This window comes from Populus euphratica, unplaced genomic scaffold, assembly GCF_000495115.2.
Source record: "Populus euphratica unplaced genomic scaffold, PopEup_1.0 scaffold4.1, whole genome shotgun sequence".
Taxonomy (NCBI): Eukaryota; Viridiplantae; Streptophyta; class Magnoliopsida; order Malpighiales; family Salicaceae; genus Populus; species Populus euphratica.
In genome coordinates this window covers 438,393-461,614 of record NW_011499859.1, presented here as the reverse complement: position 1 = coordinate 461,614, position 23,222 = coordinate 438,393, and the positions used below count along the sequence as shown (strand labels likewise).

Genomic DNA, 23,222 nt, shown 5'->3' with positions numbered 1-23,222 from the left:
TAAAAAGTGAATTTACGAGAAATAAAAGAGATGATTTAATAAAATTAAGGTTCTTTCCAAGCTTTAATTTGGAGTGTTTTCATGGCTTTTATAAAACACGTAACAAATTGCTTTTTTTATGTATAAAAAAGGATTTTAATAGCATGAGAAAACAAAAATAGATCATAAAAACTAAATTTTGCTTTTGATTTGAGTTTAGATTATTATGAAAAGAAAGAGGAAATGATATTTGAAGAGGGTAAAATAATGTTTGTAGGAGAGAAATTTTCTTACTTGTCTTTTGTTTGAGTTTCGTATGTATAATATGCAAGGGTAATTTGATCGTTCCATCCAATTTGAATCCATTCAATTTGAAAATTTATATTGACATGACAAGCAAACTATAATTTTTTAAAAATTTAATAGGTAAAAATAATTTTTACCAGGTTATAAGATGCTAGAAGTGATTTTTTTTTATTTTTCTAGATTTACAAACTATTTTTAATATGGTATTACACTAGCTTAATTTGCATTGCATTGTGGGTAAAAGCAAAAGTTTTCTCGACGGCTAAAAAAAAAAACGTATAAATATCACTAATGTGTTTTTTAACATTATGAAAGATATTAATTGTTCTTGTAAAAGAAATTCATATATTTTTTATTGTATTGCAAGTTTTAATTACTTGTTACTTGGAATATTTCTTTTCTAGAATACACTTTATCATCATCACCAAAAAAAAATACTAATTAAAAATAATTTTAATAATTTTGATATATTTATATTAACAACCATAAAAATAACATATCACTCCTGCTTTTCATAGGAAACTTTTGCCAGCATCATTAAAATGGGCTTAGCGGATTAAACTTAAATATCTTTATTCAACTTTTTAAACAACTTGAGTTTAAAATTAAATTATATTAAATTAATCTAATATATATTAGTTAATTTAATAGGTCAAAAGCAATCCAATTATCTAATAAAAATATGATTTTATTTTTTAAAATAAGATAACATTTTCCTTTTAAAATACTAAAATGAAAATATATCAAATTAATATTAATCAACTCTAATAAATATATTAAGTTTACAATCTAGATCATGAATTCAAATGGTTTTATTAATTATATTTCTGAAACTATTTTTTATTTAATTATATAATAATTAAAAAGCTTGCTAATATTTAAAAAATATTTATATAATCTTATTTAAAAATAAGTAATAAACTGGATGGTACCGTGTAAAATAATATATATATATATATATATATATATATAATTAATTTAAGAATACAATAAACATAGTATATTTGCAATTAATTAACCTTGAGCTGGAAAAAAAATTTTTTATTTAATTATATAATAATTAAAAAGCTTGCTAATATTTAAAAAATATTTATATAATCTTATTTAAAAATAAGTAATAAACTGGATGGTACCGTGTAAAATAATATATATATATATATATATAAAATTAATTAATTTAAGAATACAATAAACATGTATATATATATATATATATAATTAATTTAAGAATACAATAAACATAGTATATTTGCAATTAATTAACCTTGAGCTGGAAATTTTTTTTTTTAAGAAAAAAATAGATAAATGACCGGGCCAAATGGGTTTACACCCGACCCATAAAATGAAGAGGCAAGGCGTGTCGGTATGCAATGCTAGGCATGCACACCTAGATTTTTTACATTTTCTTGCTGGTTGGTCGCCACTTATTCCTTTTTTTAAAAAAAAAAACTAGATGACGCTTTATTTGAAAGCCTATAATATGAACACCAGAGAGGTGGTAAAAAAAACCGGGGTTGATGATTTTTGGGCTAGAAAAATAGATTTTTAATATATTTTAATTTGAAAACATCTCAAGAATCTCAAAAATTAGTCTTTCTATTGAAAACATCTTAAAATTAGTAAAAAAAAACAATATAGAATCAAGTTTTAAAATTTTTATACAAATCTAATTTATATTTTTCCACAAGACAAAGACGTCAAAATATAATTCTTTCATTAAATGGAACCTTTTAACAACAGACACACAAAAATACTCTCGTTTCTTTACTAGATTTTGATCCATCATCAACTTTCTTTCTCTTTTACAGTTTTTTAATGAATTACCTTTTTTTTTCAAATTAATAACTGAAAAACAAATAAAATAAAATTTTAAATTTTGATGAGAGTTACAAAAACTAAATGGACCACAATTGAACTTAGAGAGATTTTAAAGGGGAAAGGCACACAGAAGGAGAGTGGGGGGCAGTAATCCAAAAAAATCACTGTCTTCCACGTGATTATCAAAGAGGCTCCTGCATCCTCTTTTTTTTTCCAAACAATAAAAATCTCTTTTTTTTTCCTTTTTTTTTAAAGCAAGCATAAATCAAATGCTGGAATATGTCATATAGTAACACAACACCTCATAACAAACGAATTAAAATAATTTTTAAAGTAAACAACGTTCAATACAAAAAAATAAAAAATGGTGAAATAAAAAAAACACAAAGGTCTAAAAAAACACTATCGCGGTCCACGATATTTATTGAATGTGTGGATAATGAATATGGCATGCTTTTATTTTTTTATATTAATGTGGTGTGAGGTAGAATAATTACAGTTACCAGTGATTGGGCATTACAGCATGTTTAACTGGACTTTCAAAGTGTCCGACTTTTACCGGAAAAAAGGTTCCAAATTCGGTTTTCAAGCAACAAGTAATTGACGGGAACTTTTACGATACTAATTCAGTAATTCTCGTCGGATTAAAATCTCACGAGTTTAGATGGTGGTGAGAATATGGGCCAAGGTAACGAGATCTTCATGGGATCTCTGTATACTTTTAAGTTCTACAAACACGTGGCCCATTAAATGATGGTTTGAGGAGGCTTTAGCCTAAACCCCCATCTAACGTTGCATTATAGAATAGAGGTTGAGTAAATTTTGAATATTTTTTTACTTGAAATTATATTTGCTATTTTTTTTGTATTTTTTTATATGCTGATATTAAAAATATTATTTTAATACATTTATAAACAAAAATTATTTCAAAATATAATTATTACCAAAATTTTAAATACTTTTAAATTTAATTTGGGTTTGAGGCCAGCTCCATTGAAATGGCTCCGGTTCTTGAAGTTCGCCCCATCAATTTTTGGCTCCCTCGCATTCCCAAAACAAGTAACATGCAACGATGACTAGCTTTAAGTTAATTATAGTTTAGTGCATGAACAGTCATTTAAACCATCTCTTAACTTAATATTTTTTATTTTAAAAATTCCTCATTTCATAATCAACTCTCCTCCACTAATTCAGTTCTCTTTTCTTTACTCCATTTTTTTAAAAATAAAATAAATTTAAAAGAAATACGAAAGAGGACTAAACTATAAATATATTTGAGAAAAATAAAGGTATTAAACAAATAATTTCTGAAACCACAAAGATTAATTAATTGGTTTTTTCAAATTACAGCGACCAAGTTATAATTTGCTCCACCAGTTCTAGCTAGGCAGGGGTGAAATTAAAAACATTCCCTGACCAATTCCTACCAGGGAAATGCAGTAAAAATACACTTCAAGAAGGATAATCAAAACCCCAAACACTCAAATTTCAAGTTCCCTAGTAAGATAAAAACAGAGGCAAGATAAGGACCCTGGCACAACCTGATAACTTGCCTTCTACAAACATAGAAAATAATAGAAGCTGGCACATTCCAATAAATAGCAGATTATTAAAAAAAACACTAAGTTCACTACAAAAAATTAAAATAGCGAACCAATTTTTGTTAAAATTTCTCAGCCACAAATGGGAGCCCTACGAACATACCTTGTTACAGACATAAAGGGAATCAGAATACATAGTTAAACATTGATGCCCTGTTTTTATAGTAATTTTTTTTTTGCTAAGTTCGCAAGCCATCTGGACTAAAAGATGGAGATAAGTCTCAATCATCTGAACTATATTCACTAGATTCTGGCATTAAGGACACAGCCGCACAGCAGAACGAGTCCTTGTCTTTGAGGAGAAGACAGCTTCCATCTGAATTCCATTTCAAATCATTTATGTTAAACTGTGGTAGTGGATTGCTCACGCAGCAAGCACCTGAAGGGGTCCACATATACAAGTGAGAGCTACCAGTGCAGAGAACAAGACGTGGGCATGTTGGGTCCCATGCTGCTGCACGTATGGGATCCTTCTGCACCAAGATGGCAGCGAGCTCTAGATGGTGTATATCCCATATCCACAGAGCAGTGGGCATGCTATCATTACGTGTATAAATGTATCGGCTGTCTTTACTCCATGACATAAGACCTGTAATTAAGGTCTTGTATTGTTAGTGCATTTTGGTTTGATGCTAACAAAAAGGAAAACAAATGTCAATGCACTGCAAGGAACTCTCAAAACAAGCACTATTAATTGCATCGATATGCTATATGAGAAAGATGAGCGTTACCAATGCCTTGTTTAGGATTCGGTTTGTCTGCAGGAGGCTTCTGGAAAGGCAAACTAATAGGTACTTCAGTAACCTCGTACATGACTCTGAAGTGTCCTTCTGAAACATCTTTTAGGAGGGGGGAATTATTAATTTGACTACGAAAAGTAGTTCAAAAGAAATAACGTAGTTGCATGAAGACATTTTCAAATTCATTTTACAGATCAAGCATTCTATTTGTCGTGCAATATCCATCTCACTGTGAGATACTCCATACTAGCGCTTACCAGAATTTCCTTGGAGAAATTCATCGCTCAAACATAACTCAGACATATTGAGGTGCAATGGCTCATCCACCTCCTGTACATTTAACAAAAAAGACTTGTAAGTTGTAACCAATTAAATCATCGGTGTGCCTAATGATATGAATAAACAAAGAAATCCTGTCACCTTGAAAATAGCAGCACAACAAGGACCACGAACGGTTGATAGATGCATGAATTCAGCAAATGTTTTCCAAGTTAGGTGATTCAGAACCCGCAACATCTGATCATAACTACCCACGGCTAGATATTGGCCGCAAGGTGACCACGAAACACTTTTTACACCTAGCCCACTTTCATATGCTTGGTACTTGGATAGGCACCTCCCATCTGGGGAATAAATTAGAACCTGTATTGAATTACAACAGCCATAAGCTCTAGGTCTTATAGATAAGGATACAATGTTAGAAAATGCCAAAGTTAACATGGAGTCTTGGGCACTGGCAAACCATGAGATATATTACAAAGTGGAGCTCGTGTGTAATTTCAAATAGGCATAAACCATGAGACCTAAAATGGATAACAACAGACATTTTCAATGCTTAGCAGTGTACAGTCATGAAATGCTAACCGTCACCAAGAAATTGGAAGGGTGCAATTCACCCCACATTTACTTCCTTGCATGCTTATAAAGTCAAGCACTCTTGATACATGGTAAATGAAGCAAAAAACGAACTGCTACCTTGTATTCAAGTGGTGAATCCCATATTACAATAGCACTATCATCCGGTGACCACTCTATATCAGCTAAGTCCAATGTATCAACAGCAAATGCACCCATTATCTCCCATGTATGACACGACAGTAGATTTACATAATCCTTGCAATCACGCCTCGTACAAATCGCAGCAAATTTGCCATCTTTAGTAAAAGAAACCCCTTTAGAGCCATGCTTTGGTCCTTGGACATGAATACATGCTGTGTTCAAAAGCGACCAAACTGTTAGCCTCAACTGAAAATCTGAAGTGGTAAGTATGTGACGGCTGTCAGGACTCCATCTAGCATAAGCAATACCAGCAGGACCTTCATCTATCTTGCATGTCCATTCAGGTTGAGTCAATGACCATGCTTGTATCATTGGTCTTTTATACAGACCACAAAGGATGTACTCAGAATCATTTGCCCATTCTACAAGGCTTATTTTATCCAAGCATGAAAACAACTGCACAACCTGCAAATCATAAAACACAATTCAAGATCTCACCAAAAATCTCATCTTTAATAGCTTCAATTAATAAACTTCTGTAGTTAATACTTGAGCAGAAAAAGACCAAAATAATTAACATGGTTGCAAAAGAATTCTCTGACAAATTTTCTGAGTAACTAAACAAGCCATACGCATGATAACATCAAATCTCCTGCCCTAAAGTTTAAGGAGCGGAAAAGCACATGCATTGCTAGAAATATTTGGTGTTTGTTACTAAAATCTGGTTCTTTATGGGTTGTTTGGTGTGATGTTTCATTTACTGAAAGGAAAAAGTATTTGGAGCATTGGTGTTCCTGCTGACAGCTCTTGGAGTTGGAGAAGAATTCTGAAAACCATGCCTGTTGTTTGAAATCATTCTGGGCATGTGATTGGCAACGGGGAAGGGGCATTTCTTTGGTGGCTCAAGAATCATTATGAAACAGGTATTGCCCAATGTTAAAATTGCTGCCGTACACCTAAATGGGCAGTGGAATTGGCCTAACCCAAGGTCTGACTATATGGTAAAGATTCAGAGTGCTATTTGTGACACTATTGCTCCTTCTGCGGTCAATCATAAAGAGGTATATCGGAAGCTAACTCCCAGGGGAAAATTTACTTATAGAAGCTTATGGAACTCATCCAGGTTGAAAAACAGTAGAACTGACAGGTATTATCTTTTGTGGAGTGCTCTGCATATTCCAAGGCAGAGTTCTATTGCTTGTTTAGCCATTTTGGATAGACTATCTACCAAAGCCAGGCAAGTTAAGATGGGAAAGACTATCCTTTACGTGTTCTCTGCAGTCAGGTGAATGAAGACAAACCCTTTGTTTTTTGCATGTTCATACACTAAAGAGGTGCGGTGTTCCATTCTGCAATTGTGCACAATCCAAAGATAGGGAGGTGATTGGGCTGAGGAGCTTGATTATGCTAAAAAGATAGTGCAAAAGAAAAACTTTCCTTCAGTCTTGCTCAGACTAGCTTGGTGTGGGGTTATCTACTTTATATGGAAAGAGAGGAATGCCAGAATTTTTAATACCGTTAGCTCTCGTCCCTCTAATGTATTCTTGTGCAAGTCTCACTTATTAGCATAAAAAAGACAAAAAAAATGAAAAAGGGCTATTATTTCCTTGTATTTCTGGGCTTTGTAGCAAGGCTGAACCTCCTTCTTAGTTGCTTTCTAATGGATACAATTTTTTTTTAAAGAAAATATTAACAAGAAAACAAAAAAGAAAGAAAGAAAAAGCTATTGTTCTTGAAACACATCTCCAAGGATCCAAGCACAGCCCATTACACAAAACTGACAAAAAAACAATATCGGAAACAAACTTCCATTTTTTCACAGTAACCAAACAATGAAATCTCACTAACCAGGACTCCACATTATATTACCAAACCACACCCCCGCTCTCGCTCAATCTTACACCACTGACACACACTAAAAAGAAAAAAGGAAAAGATCACACACTAATTTTCTAGCATTTTCTCAGCATCAAAACACATCTCATTGCACAATGTACATCACGAATTTCTTAAACCGAAAAAGAAAAATGAAAAAAAGGGTAGCTGGACTGACACTAACAAGAAAAGACGATGACCCAACAAAACCTTTTCTTGTTGCAATTTTCTCAGCATCCAAACACAACCCAAAACCGAGAATTCACCACGAATTTCTTAAAACCAAACAGAACAATCAAAAGGGTCATGCAAATACCTTAAAAGAAAGTGTGTCGCGAATCACGAGACGGTAATCAACAGCGACAGCTATGTAACGAGAATTAGGAGAGAAACAACAAGGACCCGTCTGCTTATAAGCTTCAGTAAACTCCATTTTCACTTTTTAAGCTCTAACCATCGATCTAAGTTCTGAAATCAACCATCTTCTTATCATTTTTTTGAGCGATCCAGCAATGCTAGCGCCTGTATGGATCCTTGGAGTTCAAATTTTCGAGTAGATGGGATGGGAGAAAGACGACGTCTTTTTTGTTTTGACTGTTGGAGACCCGGCAGTAAAGTAAAGTGCTTTTCTCTTTCTTGAGTTTTTTAAAAAGACGGGCATATGGTTTCGGGCTTTTCATGCATCTGATAGGCCCAGCTTTTCTCAAAAAGTAGTAACTATTTTATGGCCCATGATAAATTTAATGTATTTTAAAAAATTTCAAAATGGGAATCCCCTGGGTTAGGCCGAGTTACCATCGCTAATGGGGGAGCAGTCCAGAACTATGTTGGGCTGGGCTTTCTTATTACCCATGCTTCAGGTCAGACGGACCATGGTCCCAGTTTGCCGCCTTTAATAACAAACGACGCCGTGTGACCATCAAAAGTTCGTAACAAGAAAGAACTATTTCCAACAGCCTGACCACCATCTTCAAACACTAAAACCCTAAATCCCTCCCCCAGTCTGTTAACAAAACCCGCCAGTCCGCTACTGCTTAAAACCCTAAGACCCATAACCTTCTTCTAGGGTTTTAGCCGACCGCCTCCTTAACAAGACTCTCTCCTTGTAAGCAGGCATGACGACAAGTGTAGCTTCTCAATTACAAGCAATCCGGTCAGTGATTCAAACTGGTTTGGAGTCCAAAAAACGTCCCATCACCCGACCCTCCATTTTATTCGATCCTAAAGAAGCTGCTGATCTTGACATCGATACTATACTTGACATTGCACTTTCAGGTTTGTTACTTCCTTGCTTTAATTACTTCAATTTGACACGCCAAATGCCAATTTCTTCTTTTTTTTTGCTCAATTTTATGTTTTCTGGCTACATTTTGATTAGGGTTTAGTTTTTAAAACAAGCTGTGGCTGTTTTGTTGATATGTTTTCTGTTTGTTTCTCGAGCAAATTCGTATAAAGTGTGTTTCTTTTTAGCTTTAGGTTACGGAATATGAGAGAAAAGAGAGTTTCTTTGGCTGATTTTTAATTAGGATTTAGATATTTAACTTTTTTTTTCATTACGAAATAGTTTTATGTTTGTTTTGCGCGAAATTGTGTTATGAAGTGTGTTTTTCTTGTTGTGGGCTGGTGGCAGCGGAGGTGGTTGTGATGAGGTGGTGGTTGTAATCGGATGATATTGTGAGTGGATTAATGTATAGAAAATATTTTAACTTCATGAGATGAAATTATTTTACAACAAATGAATTAAGTTTAAAGATTCACGGTAAAATTTTATGCTGACAAAAACAAACATAGGAAAATCAGGAAAATATTTTCATGTAAAACATTTTCCAGACAAATGCCTGTAAAAATTTCAGAGGTTTGTAAATTGTAGGTACTTGCAAGTTTTGTTAAATAGATTGATTTTATTACAAGAAGCTGAGGTTGTTTTTGGCTACTTTTTTTTCCTGTAAAATACATGAAACATACATGGGAAAAATAAGAAAACATTTTCATGTAAAATAGTTTAAGTTTTGCGCCTTAAATTTCACAGGTTTATAGGTAAGTTTTGTTCAATAGATTGATTTTATTAAAAGAAGCTGTGTTTTTTTTTGCCTCATGATTTTCTGCTGGCTTGTCTAGATAATTGGGTATAAGGTGTGATTTTTTTTTTGTTTTTGATTGTCGAGTTTGAGAGAAAAGATGGTTTATTCGGGCTGCATTTTGATCAGGGTTTGACTATTGAGTTGGCTTTCTTTTCAATTGCAAAATGAATTTGTGGTTTTTGGTTGTGGAGTTTTTTAGTTTATTCTGGAGATAATTTGGTATATAGTGTGATTTCTATTTGGCTTCTGGTTGCTAAATACGAGAAAAAGAGATTTTTGGCTGCATTTTGTTTAGAGCTTAGTCATGAATTTTATTTTTTTTTTGCAAAATTAATTTGGCATAAAGTGTGCCCTTTTCTTTTTTGGCTTTTGGATGGTGCATTTGAGAGAAGATTGTTATTTTAGTTCATGTTTTGCTTTGTTTGATCAAATGTGTCTTGTTTTGTTTGTTAAATTTCACAGGTTTGGAAGTACTTGTAAGCGCCGATGAAAGGTTTAAGAACTATAAAAATGATTTGTTTAGTCATAAAAGTAAAGAGTTGGATAGAGAATTGATGACTGGGGAGGAAAATAAGCATATTAACTCGACTATCAGTTCATATTTGAGGTTACTATCTGGACATCTTCAATTGCCTGCATCGCTTAGGACACTTGAGTACTTGATACGAAGATACAAGTAAGTATCGTTTGAGGTTTTAATTTAAGGTTATGTTGAATTTAGCTGTTTGTGTTTTGTAATGTGGAAAATGATTGGAATTTGCAGGATACATGTATACAATTTCGAGGATTTGATTTTATGCTCATTGCCTTACCATGATACTCATGCATTCGTTCGAATAGTTCAGTTGATTGATACAAGGTGGGGAGATGGATTCTTTGTAAGTCATTGAAAGGATACTAATATCTTGGTGATGTTTTTTGGAATTTTGACTTCTTCTTCCACTTCTCTTCTTTTATCCTGGATATGGTGTAGGAATGGTAAATGGAAGTTTCTAGATGGTGTAAAAGCATCAGGTGCACCGCCACCTAGAAATGTCATGGTGCAGCAGTGTGTTCGAGATATGGGAGTTTTGGAGGCGTTGTGCAACTATGTGAGGGTTTTGATTATTTTGCATCTCTCAGGTTTTTGGTTGCTATCTTATTGTGCATGTTTTAATTATAGAATGGTTGGTTGCAGGCATCTCCTGCAAAGAAGTTCCAGCCATCAAGGCCTATAGTCAGCTTTTGCACAGCAGTGGTCATAGAGGTATTGGGTTCTATAACAACAGTCAATACAGATGTTGTGCAGAGAATCCTTCCATTTGTTATTTCTGGACTTCAGCCTGGCAGCAAAGGAGGTTCAGATCATAAGGTGAGGTTTGAAAGTGCTGTTTTTGAGTCAGGGAAGACAATGTGTGATCTCTTTCTTTTGACTTGTTCTCTTTCTCTTAATTTTATGGTGTATAATGTCTGTCTCTCTTTGTAGGCTGCTGCTTTGATGATTGTTTGTCTCTTAGCAAATAAGGTTTCCTTGTCTCCAAAACTTGTCAAAAGTTTGATGCGATCAATTGCTGAGATAGTTCCAAAAGATGCAAGCAAGTCAACTGATCTGCAATGGTTTCGTTTGTCAGTTATGGCTCTAATAAATCTCGTTCAGGTACTATTTCGTGATCTAATGTTGTTGTGTCAGTAATGTGCTTATGTCAATTCAATGGCTGATTTCTGCATCTGTTGATGTTTTATCAATTTGTGCAGTGTTCGTTTCATATTTTGTCCTTTTCTTTTGCTGCTGTTAGTGCTTTTAAAAAGTTGGATTTGGTTTAGTTCTCTTTGTCATTTCTCCTTGTGTTTTCATTCATTGGTGTACGCTACCAACAAGTTACTTTGCTTGTGCATCTTTGTTTCTGAAACTGTGCTAGAGAGGTACAGAGTAATGACTTTAGGTAATATAACTAGTTGATATTGTTTAAATTATGATTTTGATGGATATTGTGAATCATTCTAATTGCTTACTTGGTCAGGTGGAGGCTCCTTTATGTAAACGGGCTCTCCATTGTCAAACATTTTTCTTGTGTTGTACTTTTGCATAATTTGCCTTCATTCTTATCTACTCATATCATTTTGCCAAAAATAAAATAAAATTGTCAGCTGCAATCAGTCGATGTGTTCCCGAAGAAGGTACTGGAGATTTTGAAGGAAACCAGGTACATTTTTGTTGCCTTGAATGTGTGAGCATTGCAAAACTGCATGAAGTCTATGTTCTTGTATCAGTATTTTGTTAACTTTAGATATTCTGGCTGTCAATTTTTTCATTAACTCATCTTGTCTTGTCTTGTCTTGTCTTTTCTATTTTGTCATTAACTCATCTTGTCTTGTCTTGTCTTTTCTATTTTTTTTTTGTTTGGGTACTTTTTTGAAGGGAAATAGCTGGGGTTCTTATGGGACTTTCTAAGGAGTTCAATATCGATAGATTTCTTGCTGTGCTTTTGGAAGCTCTGGTTGACAACAGGTGTGAACTGTGCTGATTTTTAAAAGTTTTGCAGATGTATTTCTTCATTTACTTATTGCATTTGAACCTGTCGTTGTTCTTTCACAGTTCTTCTGATGATACATATCATCATGTTTTGGTATCCATATTGGAGACAGTTCCCATAAAGAATTTTGTTGATCGTGTTGTTTCAAAGGTCCTCTTGTCTTGCATGAAAATGTCTCAGAAAAATAGCAACCCATCATCATCTCAATCTGGTATGTTACTTGCGCATGTGCTGGAATATTTTTTGGGTTACCTATTTATGCAGACACACCAGTGAAGAATTTTTTGAACTTTAATTCTTTTTTCGGCTGTTCAGCAACTATTCAATTTCTTACCATTCTATTGTGTTTGGAGCTGCTTGTTTGAACCCATCCCATTTAGGCTCATGATTATTTTTTTGACAGTGCCACTTATCACGACTCTTTTGTTCTATTTTTCCCAGGAAGCTGGGCAAAGGACATTCTGATGGTTATTAATAAAATTTATCCATTTGAACTTCATCAAGCTGTTCAGAAGTTTTTGGAGGTTTGTGACTGGCTTCCTATCTTCCCCACTCTCTTGCTCTATCTGTGTTTCTCTCTCTCTCTCTCAATGTTTTGTTGGTCCATTTTTTCCTGATAGGACACCAAAGTGCAATCCAAAAATGATGATGCAGTTTTTGAGATTTGCAAAATTTTGGATGGCAACTTGGATATGTCAGCTTCCATCTCTGATTCTAAAATTTGGCTTGCTTTGCACCATCCAAAGGTATTATCCACTAGGATTGCATTTGTGGAATATGATATGTTTGGCAGTTGTTTCTATTTTGCATATTGCTAACCCTTATGTTTTTGTAATTTCCTACAGGCTGAGGTCCGGCGTGCTACATTGTCTGGTTTAAACAGACATGTTGATCTGAAAAACATGGCTGTTGATTCAAAGGTAATATTTGATGCATTTCATTTTATTTCTTCCTTATTGTTGCCACTGTTAAAGGTGGTGGATACATCAACTCTCCACAGTATCCCTGACATAAGTAGCTATTTTTATTTTATTTTTTGGGGATAAAGATACTTGAACCTGGACATTCCAACTACTAGAGTTTTAATCCTTGAATTCTTAGGTACTGGATCAATGCCTCATTGGATCTGCTTCTTTCCTTAATTGGTTACTTTGGTGCATTATTCTACTCTTTGATGGAATTATATACTCTGCTCATGTGAATAGTTGATACTTTTATGCTAGAAATGCAATTTTCTTTCTTAAGTTGATACAAAGTTCATTCTGCCAGCCTATTTTGATCATCTTTTTTAAGCTAAGCTGTGATGTTCAACATTTTGTTTCTTTTTCTATAATGTTTTGTGCAATCTGGTGTTATACATTTAGGCTAGTCTTTTCTCCCTCAAAAACCTAATTCCGCATTCCTTAAAACTCTTTACATGTACTTCTGGAGAGGCACCTCTTGAACACAGAAGTTTTATTCCATTGCTAGCTATCAGTTTCCCATTATCAACTTCCCAATTTTTTCAATATTTGGAGAGCTGTTTGTTGAATAAATCAATTTAAAACTTCTGATTGGCATTTTTGGACATGCTGATTGAGTGGGTAATAATTCTTATGTGCTGTATTGGTTGGATTTGGTGAATGTGATAACATGTGATATCCTTCTAAAACCATGCTGTCCGTCAAAATCTTACATCCTCCAGGTTGATTCATAAAAAAAATTATTTGATTTTTCTTTTGACTTGCATTTGATTCAGAGGCTTGTAACCATTCAAGATGCTGTATTCTGCCAACTTCGTGATGATGACCTAACAGTTGTTCAAGCAGCTTTATCTCTTAAAGGATTGTCTGAAATCATCAGTCCTTCTGATCTTCTCAAAGCATTAGATGGCGTGCTTAAAAAATGTGTTAGCACCCTAAGGTCAGGTATGTGTGACTAGTTCATAATGCCTATTCTTGTATATTTGATTGACTATTTGGCCTCCTCATTCTGCATCATGTATAATATTAGTTTTTTGCTCCACTAATTGAAACTCGACTACTAGTTTGAACCTTAGTGGTTGTGAACAACTTAGTTTTACTCATACAAATTTCTGCTCTAGCACAATTTCTAATCTTATTTCATTTCTGACATTGGCAGGTGCATCAGATAAAGCTGCTTTAGCTAATGACGTTGCAATTGCATTTTTGAAGACTGCTGTCTCAACATTTCATGATCAGATTGATTATTCAAAGAAACTTGCTGCCATGATGTTTCCTCTTCTCCTAATTTTTCAAAAGGTTTTTCTTTTCTCTTATTTTTATGTTAAATCGAGCAATATGGTTCCTTCTTGTCTTCCATGTTATTTGTTGACTTCTCCAAGTTATACAAGCAGACACAGAGGCTAAATTTGGAGGTCTTGGACTTGGTGAAAGAAGTGAAGTGGCCATTTTATAATAATCTCACTGCTGTTTCCTCTGAAGTGGTGGTAAGTTTTTTCGAGTTCTTTTTTATTGCTTTCTACTGACATGATTCAACTTGATAATATAGCCAATTATTTTTATTCATTATCGGTGGTGTTTAATTTTGCATACCTGCCAATTTTTTCGTCATTGTAGTGGATATATAATTTAATCTTGCCGAGGAAAAGAATGGTATCCAAGAATTATCCAGTTGCCAAGTTTTAAATCTCTTCAACACGAACTCTTGATGTTATTTGTTGAAACAAATTAATGCTATTGGGTCAATCAATTGGTATCTCACTGTGTTAGTTGGATGTTGACCTTTAGGCCCCTTCATGGTGTCTAGTAGGTTTCTGTGGTTGAGAAAATTGTGGTAAATGAGGTGGAAGTTCTTTTTTCTTTTCAGTTCCCGCTGTCATTTCTGTAACTTCATTATATGAAGTTTGATTTATGACTGTATCATCTAATACTTGCATGTTACAATTTGGAGAAAAATTCAGAAATTACGACAGGAAGTTATATCTTCGATCAACATGAAGATTGTTAATGGCTTGGCAGAAACATTTTCAATGCACCCGGGTGAGTATATGACCTGGCTTGTTGACAGCTCCAGTGACTGTACTGTCTCGAAGACGCTTCTGCTCTTGGTTCTGATGCAATCATTTCTTAGGCCAAAGAATAGTAAGTTTCTGCTCTGTTATAAGAACATTTTCTGTTCTTGTACTTTTTTGTAAGAACATTGTCTCTTCCTTGGCTCATAACAATCCTTGAATTGTATGAACTGCTAGTTATTGAAGTACAATTCTATCAACAACCACACCTCCCCAAACTGGACCTAATTTTGAGTTTGAGCTATATTGATTCACATTTGGTTTATGATCGGGCTGAATGGAGAAAAGGATCCATATATCTGACCTCAGCTAGTTTGGCTTTGAGGCTTAGTTGTTGTTTTCACTTTTGACCTATCACTTATCCTGCATAGAAATTTGCAAAAAAAATAAAAAAATATCAAACCTGGAATTTGAACAGCAGTAGAGAAATGATGGCATCAGAATTAAATAGATTGTACAGCTACTCCCTAAGAATGTTCTATTGAGTGGCTTGCTGTTTTGGTAGTAAGATTTCTGTGCGATGTATTTGTTGATGTGGAACAAAACAGTTAGGAGGATTGAAGGCAGATTATAATGATGTAAGTGACTGTCTTATAGAAGTGCATGCCAAAGCTCTGTACAAGTGTTCTTAGGAAAGTTGTATCAGCATGTTGAGGTTTCTTCTTAGTGCTCACTTTGTGTAGGTGCTTGTTTCACATAGTTATGATATTGTATGTTTTGAACTCGGCACAATTCACAATCTAGGCTCTTCACAAGAAGCATGTAAAGTTCTTAAACATGTTTTCTTTGGAAGCAGTCTTCATGTCTAGGGGGCCGAGTTTTCCCAAATTGAGGTAAATTCCTAGACAAATGCCTCAGAAATGTGGAAGATGCCAGCTACTGCTATTTATAAACTAATATTGGCATGTTTTTTGAACACTGAGCTGGACAGCACAGGTTTTAGATTCAATATCACCATATCATGACCTTGGATCTGCTTCAGGTCTGACCGGAAGGTCTCTTTTTGAACCCTTTTATGCCAGGCACCAAGTTGGACATTGTCTGCCCTGAAAATCTTCAGTTACTAGTTCAATGCTACAACCTACAGTAGTTCTATTGCTGAATCCTTGGTTTGTGTCATGTTGTTTGTTATCGACTATCATTTTTATATCTTGTTTAATGTGACTGTTATCACTTTCAATTTTGTGTCTATATCATTTGTGCTTTTGCTTTCCAGAAATGCTGTGACAAGAATTGTTTGTTTTATTCTTGTATGATAGAAAGTGAGCAATTCTCAGCACTTTTTGAAGCTTTCTTTTCTTTTCTGAAGACTGAGTGGGAGCTGCAGTCTGCAGTTGTTTCTGGGAATGAGGTTGGTTGACATGGTTTCTTACTGTGTATCCTAAGTTTGATTTTGATTCTGGTTGTGCTATTCCCTCATTTTTTGGTATGTGCCTGCTGACAGTTCAATAATGACATGCTTCAATGGGATTGTGGAAGGTTCCTAGATCAGCTGTTTGACACCGATCTCAAGGCATTAAATATTAATATCCTAATCTGCACCTTTTGGAGGTTATTGGAGGCTTTTACTTCAATGGTAGGCCCATATATTTTTTGGTTGGTGGTGCCTTCTCCCTTCCGGCATTTTTTTGTGGCTAGTTCTTGAATCCTTAAAACTTTTATCTGGATACAAGACAATCATTGAAAATGTTAATTTTTACATTCTCAGGAGGACAATCAGCAGTTGATTAGCAGCAGACTTACAGATTTATTTGTCTTTTTCTCGAACTCTCAGTCCAAGCATTTTTTCAAGGAGCATCTTCATTACCTTGTTACAAAATGCAAGATCTCTCCTATTGATTTTCTGTCTGGTTTTTACACTAGTGAGGGTAATGTTTTGGCTTACTTACTGCATGACTCCATATATCATTCTTACTTAATCTAGAAGTCATTCATAGCTCATTTATGGAGTTAAAGCTTGGTTCAATTTTCTTCTGATGTTTCTCCTCGCATATTAAATTTAAAGGCTGATTATCAAGTCTTTCTTCCCAGCCTATCATTCTCTCTGTCATTTTATTCACTTGTTCACTTTTGTTTTCTTTCCAATGATGCTCACAAATTCAATTGTTGTCTGTGGGATTGAGGTCTTTTTGGAGATTTGCTGTTCTTGATTTTGTTGTACGCTGACCATTGATGATGAGACTTCAGTGAGGTTTAATGAGTCCCACCAATTTTTTTTGAAGTATGGAAGTATATTGTGCATAACTCTGTGCTGAATCCTTAAAGCTAATTTCTTTATTGCCATTTTGTTAATGCTTCCTTGTTAATAGAAAGAATAATGGGGTGAAAGCATGAACTGAAATATTGAGGGTTGAGAGAAAGGAAATAAGATGAACTCCTGTATGGATTGTGTAAGATTTATAATTTTAATGGAAGGGAGAGATGCAGGAACAGGAAAGATGGAAGGTAGGGTATAGAGAAGAAGCTACAGAAATCCTACTGGATATAGTTTGCAGAGGCTGAGATGGAGTTTTGAATATGTTCACTTCAATGCTGTATAACAATTCAAATTACGTCATTGTAACTGTTTAATTAGAGAAATAGGTAGTAAAAAATCCTTGAATGTAATATAATTTGTCAGAAGAAAACAGAAAAGTTAGGTGGTGTTGAAGTGAACTTAATTTGTTTTTGCACATGCTATTAACTCATTGATGATTAGTCACGTTCCTTTTGCAATTCGATCTGGAACTGTAATAAAAAAGAATGGTGATAGTGTGATTTTAGTTCCAGGATGCTAATTGTATCGCTTTCCATTGAGAAAGCTGTCCGTATGTTATGGATATTTCTCGATTCCTGGTTATTGAATCTGGTGGTACATTCTTCTTCTATTTGGTAACTCATTTGCATGATAATGGTGTTATACATATACAGTTCACTGATCAAGGATGTTGTGCCATTACTCTGTTATGGTCCCACCATCAAGACTGTTACCATCCCATGAACCATTTTGGCACTGTTTTATGTTGCTTCTCCGTTCCGTTTGTCAAATAGTTTCCTTGATGGATTGATTTTTCTTGTTGGTGTAAATTCTTGAGGTTCCATGGCTGTCTAATTGTTGAATGAGCTGAATCTCTAGCAGCAATGGTATGTTCTTATCCTGGATATTTCATTTTGCAGACATTTCCATTGCTGTCCAAGTTGAGAGCCTTCATTGTCTTGCATTCCTTTGCTCGGAACCCGACGATAGATTGCTGCTTCAGCTTCTATTGAATTTCCCCTCACTTCTTGTTCCTCTTGCCTCTGATAGCCAGGTTTTTTCTCAAACCTTTTGGTTCTTTGATGCTTCTCATGCATTCTAATTATTGTTTTGAACATGCTAATTACCATTTGAATCTTTTGCTGGGTTAGTGGTATATACATTCATGGTCTGATTCCATAAGACCAATGCCTTTATTTCAGGATCTCAGGATTGCTTCCATGGGCTGCATTGAAGGGTTATCTGCTCTGTCACAGCGCGCTGACTATTTAAGCAAGAAAAATGGTATTTCTGGTGATATTAAATTTCATATAGGCTGTCCTTGTCTTTCTCAGTTGTACAGATATATTCTGAACAGAATAAATAACAGGGAACAATGCAAATTGGAGTCATTTTCTTGATGAGTTATTGGGCCTGATCGTGCAACAAAAAAGGCTTATATTATCAGACAGTAATTTTCTACCCTCGTTTTTGTGCTATTTGCTTGGCTCATCCAGGAATAGCCTTCTGGTACCACAAAATGTTGAACAAAGGTAATTTATCCAGTGTATTATTTCTTCCCCTTGTGGTGGTATGCCCGAATTTTCTGTATAAATTTGATCCTTCACACAGAATAACTGCAATAGATTTATGTCAAGAAGCTAGCAAATTGTAAGGGCAGGCTAAGGTGAGCCTGTAGATGCTTGGCTGACATAGAAGCAGCCTTGTCTGGCTGTTTTGGCATGAGTTGACCTGGCCTCTTCTGAATCTTTATAACTTATCATTCCCCCCTAGTAGTCTTCCCTCTTTCTCCTAATGACCTGATGTGTTTACCATTGACTAATAAAACATTCCACTTCTGCCATCTCTTTAAGTGATTTGTGGATGAAGTCAGAAGTTGGGGTTCTGAACCTTTTTATGCTATATAATTATTTTGAACAATACCTTAAGCACCTGGAATAATTTGTCAGTTTTTTTTTATGCTGTATCTTTGATATTTAAATATTGTGTGCCGAATGCTATAGCATAGGTGACTGCTGTTTTTTGCATATTAAACAGGCTTAAGAATGACATAGAGTTTAAATATCTTAATCTCTTAACCAATACAATGCTTCATCTTGACTATGAAGCTCAAGCAATTTTTCTTATCATTCTCTTTTGGTTTGTGCTCAATTTGTAAGATTCTTTAGGATGTAATGGTTCTCATCATGATCATCATACTGATTTTTATTTAATAGGAGTTCGTTGCTCTCAACTTTTTACCTAACATACCATTTCAGATTTGATCAATCTACTAAAGAAAAGATTCTTGCCTTTGTCTTGGGGTCTGGACTTCAACTGTCCTCGTTTGCAAAGGTTTGCCCTGTTATTTTCATCTTTTTTTCCTTCTTGAACTGATCTTTGATTGTTCTATCATTTCCAGTTATTCTATTAAAACTTCTCAGTACAGGTGTCATAATTATCCTCTTTTGAATAGTAGGATTTCTTAGTTGGAAAAAACATTTGATTGGGTGTGCGTTTGGCAGATGATGATTATATCTTTGCTTAAAGGAATGGGCAGCATGTTACTTCATGTTAAAGAAGCTGAGTCATTGCTGTCTCGACTTCTGAAAAGACGCCGTCAATATTATTTCAAGGTGGACAGGTCATCCCAGAAATTGTCCAAAACTGAAGTCAAGATCTTGTGCCTTCTACTGGAGGTAAATGCACAGACATGTTTCTTGAATTTTTTTTTTCTGTGGTATAATCATCTCTTTTGCCCAATGCCGATCCCATTGTCTTCCTGTATTAGGTTTGTGCCATGCCTCCATCACTGGAGGGGCATGCTTGTGAAGATTATCTATTACAGGCCCTGCAAGTAAGAAGCTGTTTATAGCTTGTTTGGACAGATGTAATTTGATATTAATGGTTCTGTCTTCTCTTTGTTGTTGATGCTTGTTATTGTTTGTTCTTCCAGCTGGATGGGCTCTCTTCTGAAGAATTTGCCATTATAGAACCTTGCATTACTGTTTTGCAGAAGCTAAGTGCCCCATTATACAGTGGATTCACAACTGAAAAACAGGTTCCCTTTTCTTTTCTTTCTTTATAAGAAAAAGAAATTCTATTAGAAGTGATGGAATAAATACTACAAAGTAGGAGGGCGAGATTTCCTGCTTAAAAACAGAATGAGAAACTACTGACAGGCACAAAGCTAAAACTCCAAAACCCAGATCTATCTCTTTGATGTCTGCTAGGGGGACACTTTTAATGGCAGAGCACCAAATTGAAACTAGAACAACTAATTACTGGTTGTCATGCTACATTGTTGTGATAATTATTTTCAGCAGGGTTGTGGAACAACAGAAGAATATATTTGTACATGCTGTCACTGGGTTATCTATTTTAAAATTGGTGTTGATTCAAGGTAATGTTGGTCCAATTGAACATTGCAAGGGGAATGTGCATTTATCTTGAGAATCCAGTTTAAATCGATATTGACCATCTCTTTTTTGGAATTCACTGTTCAGTGGAAAAGATGGAGAAAATATGTTTATCTGTTGAAAACTCTTTCATTATTTAACAACAAAAATTGCAATAAGTAGAGTGTGGAGGACGGACCAGGTCTTTTGAAGTTGAGGACACTCTAGAGAATTGGAAAAGGCACCTGTCCAAAAAAAAAAAAATTGTATTGTTAAACATAGCCTGTAGCAGTTGCATATATCTTTCTAAAATGTTCTATGTAACCAGGAAACTTTCACAATGAAGTGCACATAAAATATTTCTAATATTTCAATTTTGAGAATGTTCTTTGTTTCTCTTGTGTATCTATGAAAGGCCAATGTGGTAATCAGTTGGTTTGCCTAGTGATTTTTATGAAGTAGAGTAGAACCTTATGCTTTCTTTTATTTACTTTTTTTTTTTGTGTTGAGCAGGAGCTTCTATTTCGTGAGCTTGTGATTTTGTTTCGCAATGCTAATGGTGATATACAAAATGCAACAAGAGAGGCCTTGATGCGCTTAAATGTTTGTTCTCTTCTTATTTGCTTACTTAAGTTTTTCTCTTCCCTTTTCGTGGATTGTGCTTAAACTAACAAGGCCTCGTGTTTAATGTTGGTTCTTGCTACTTTTGTGAGCACACATACATCTGTATGCTGATCAGCCTTGTATTAGCTAGAGAGTTTGATTATCAAGCCAATAACAACTGAAATGTATGATGTTGTATGAAGTTGGTGGTGTTAGACCTTGTTGTTTTACAAAACCATGACCTTGTGGGTTGTTCTTTAACGTATGATAGTTATGTGATATATTACATGAGCTTTAAGGATCACATATTTATTAATACATGCTAAGTTGGAACAAGATAAGAGTCTGTGTTTCACATTCGTTGGATTGAATTAGGTATATCTTTTGTAAACTCTAAATTTCATGCAAACCTTGATGGTTGACATAAATTCTCAAAGGAGCTGGGAGTGATTACATTGGGGCCATTTGAATTCGATTGCTCATATTTTGCCAACTAGCATGTTTTCTTTGGCTTTCTTTAGCTTATTTAATGCTATTTTGGGATTTTTTCCCTGGAGATGTTTGGAACATGTGATTGCATGCAAAACAAACTGTTTTTGTGATATTTGACTACCACATTTGTGGATAATGCAGGTTACCTGCTCTACGGTAGTCCATACAATCAATTTCATATTCGAACAAGAAAGTCGTATAGGTGGTTCTGCATCCGGGAAGAAGAAAAGGAAATCAGTAGTGCATCAAACATCCACCTTAGATGGTGATGTGGTTTGTAAAGTAGAAACTGCATTATGCTTGCTAAGCTCCCTCCTTGACATAATGATTCTCAAGAAAGATATTGCTAGCAGGTCTGTTTAAATAATTGTACCTTAATTCTTCATAATTAGTTTATGGTCAATAATTGATGGCTCTACCATTCAATATAATGAAGTGTGTATTTTCTCGGAAATTTTATACAATGGAATGTAGGGAGCATCTGATAGGGCCCTTATTCAAACTTGTTGAGAAAATCTTTTCGGATGATTGGATGCCTGCCCAAGATGAAAACTGGATCAAAGCTTCATGTGGAGTTTCCCAGACTGGGTCTAGCACGATTTGTTACACTCAGCAAACACTTCTACTTGTTCTTGAAGATATTATCAGTTCACTAAAAAATGTTATCCCATTAAAGGTATGTTGAATTCCTTGCAGTTGGAAAGATATGATGTGTCTGTTTCTGCCTGTTTGATTTCATGCTTGTTCCTTTTTCCAGGATGACATAACAAATAAAATCAATATCAAATTGTTGATCATGTGTGCCCGGTCTGCTAAGCGTGGAGTCGTCCGCAACCATGTATTTTCACTGTTATCATCCATTGTAAAGGTTGTTCCAGAAAATATAATGGGGTATATATTGGATATATTTACCGTTGCTGGAGAATCAACTGTTTCACAGGTTTGTTCATATATGCACAGGTCTTGTACAACTTGTGAAATGCCTTTTTTCATCTAGTATGGGCTCACACGGACATGTGAGTTCTTTTTGTGTGATTCACTGTCTAGGCAATTTGTTTGAAGGAGAGGCTCTTGAATTTTATGTAAATGTAGAACAATTTCAAACCAACACATCTTTTTTTGAGGAAGTTGTGGCTTCAACCCAATTTTATTGTTTGCCTTATTGTGGATAAAGAAATTTTAGAATAAAATAGTACCCAAATATTATTGAGATTGCTTAGCATGGAGCTGCATGCTAATCGTTGTTTTTTTTCCATGAACATGTACAGATTGACAGCCATTCACAACATGTGTTTGAGGATCTTATATCTGCAGTTGTCCCCTGCTGGCTGGCCGAGACACGCAACACAGACAAATTGCTCCAGGTAATCTATTCCTCTGCGCTCTCCTCCTCTTGTGCATTGGATGTAGTTGCTGTGAAACTGATTATCTGAGTTGGGCTGCATTGTGTCTTCAGGTTTTTGTGAATGTATTGCCCAAAATTGCTGAGCATAGGAGGCTGTCAATCGTTGTGTACTTGTTGAGGTATTACCTATTTACCACTTAAATTTTATGATCCCTATCAGCTC

At 34.9% G+C, this 23,222-nt stretch overlaps 2 protein-coding genes across 3 annotated transcripts in view; one reads left to right on the top strand and one right to left on the bottom strand.

Moving 5' to 3' along the window:
- Positions 1 to 3,715: 3,715 nt before the first annotated feature.
- On the bottom strand, positions 3,716 to 7,933 carry LOC105124164 (WD repeat-containing protein WRAP73-like). 2 transcript variants are annotated; one of them, XM_011024056.1, is made up of 6 exons: positions 7,635 to 7,933; positions 5,420 to 5,908; positions 4,865 to 5,086; positions 4,702 to 4,774; positions 4,436 to 4,543; positions 3,716 to 4,293 (listed from the first exon to the last, which is right to left on the bottom strand). In XM_011024056.1, the coding sequence occupies exons 1-6, from the start codon at positions 7,749 to 7,751 to the stop codon at positions 3,926 to 3,928; spliced, it is 1,377 nt and encodes a 458-aa protein (XP_011022358.1). In that variant the 5' UTR covers positions 7,752 to 7,933; the 3' UTR covers positions 3,716 to 3,925. The 2 variants fall into 2 exon arrangements, with proteins under 2 accessions (XP_011022358.1, XP_011022359.1); XM_011024057.1 differs by having other exon boundaries at positions 4,436 to 4,534.
- Positions 7,934 to 8,245: 312 nt separating this feature from the next.
- Positions 8,246 to 23,222, top strand: part of LOC105124156 (uncharacterized protein At3g06530-like) — a 20,427-nt gene continuing 5,450 nt past the window's right edge. Inside the window, exons 1-32 of the mRNA XM_011024049.1 lie at positions 8,246 to 8,593; positions 9,862 to 10,075; positions 10,163 to 10,258; positions 10,373 to 10,490; positions 10,577 to 10,750; positions 10,865 to 11,035; positions 11,527 to 11,582; positions 11,798 to 11,887; positions 11,975 to 12,123; positions 12,354 to 12,436; positions 12,533 to 12,658; positions 12,758 to 12,832; positions 13,651 to 13,819; positions 14,034 to 14,173; positions 14,269 to 14,361; positions 14,836 to 15,016; positions 16,206 to 16,297; positions 16,391 to 16,522; positions 16,655 to 16,814; positions 18,103 to 18,236; positions 18,385 to 18,466; positions 18,552 to 18,714; positions 19,441 to 19,516; positions 19,687 to 19,860; positions 19,953 to 20,018; positions 20,118 to 20,222; positions 21,073 to 21,162; positions 21,796 to 22,007; positions 22,129 to 22,330; positions 22,412 to 22,594; positions 22,923 to 23,018; positions 23,111 to 23,178. Of these exons, the coding sequence (XP_011022351.1) occupies positions 8,434 to 8,593; positions 9,862 to 10,075; positions 10,163 to 10,258; positions 10,373 to 10,490; positions 10,577 to 10,750; positions 10,865 to 11,035; positions 11,527 to 11,582; positions 11,798 to 11,887; positions 11,975 to 12,123; positions 12,354 to 12,436; positions 12,533 to 12,658; positions 12,758 to 12,832; positions 13,651 to 13,819; positions 14,034 to 14,173; positions 14,269 to 14,361; positions 14,836 to 15,016; positions 16,206 to 16,297; positions 16,391 to 16,522; positions 16,655 to 16,814; positions 18,103 to 18,236; positions 18,385 to 18,466; positions 18,552 to 18,714; positions 19,441 to 19,516; positions 19,687 to 19,860; positions 19,953 to 20,018; positions 20,118 to 20,222; positions 21,073 to 21,162; positions 21,796 to 22,007; positions 22,129 to 22,330; positions 22,412 to 22,594; positions 22,923 to 23,018; positions 23,111 to 23,178 (4,130 nt within the window). The 5' untranslated portion in view covers positions 8,246 to 8,433. The remainder of the gene's footprint in view (positions 8,594 to 9,861; positions 10,076 to 10,162; positions 10,259 to 10,372; positions 10,491 to 10,576; positions 10,751 to 10,864; positions 11,036 to 11,526; positions 11,583 to 11,797; positions 11,888 to 11,974; positions 12,124 to 12,353; positions 12,437 to 12,532; positions 12,659 to 12,757; positions 12,833 to 13,650; positions 13,820 to 14,033; positions 14,174 to 14,268; positions 14,362 to 14,835; positions 15,017 to 16,205; positions 16,298 to 16,390; positions 16,523 to 16,654; positions 16,815 to 18,102; positions 18,237 to 18,384; positions 18,467 to 18,551; positions 18,715 to 19,440; positions 19,517 to 19,686; positions 19,861 to 19,952; positions 20,019 to 20,117; positions 20,223 to 21,072; positions 21,163 to 21,795; positions 22,008 to 22,128; positions 22,331 to 22,411; positions 22,595 to 22,922; positions 23,019 to 23,110; positions 23,179 to 23,222) is intronic.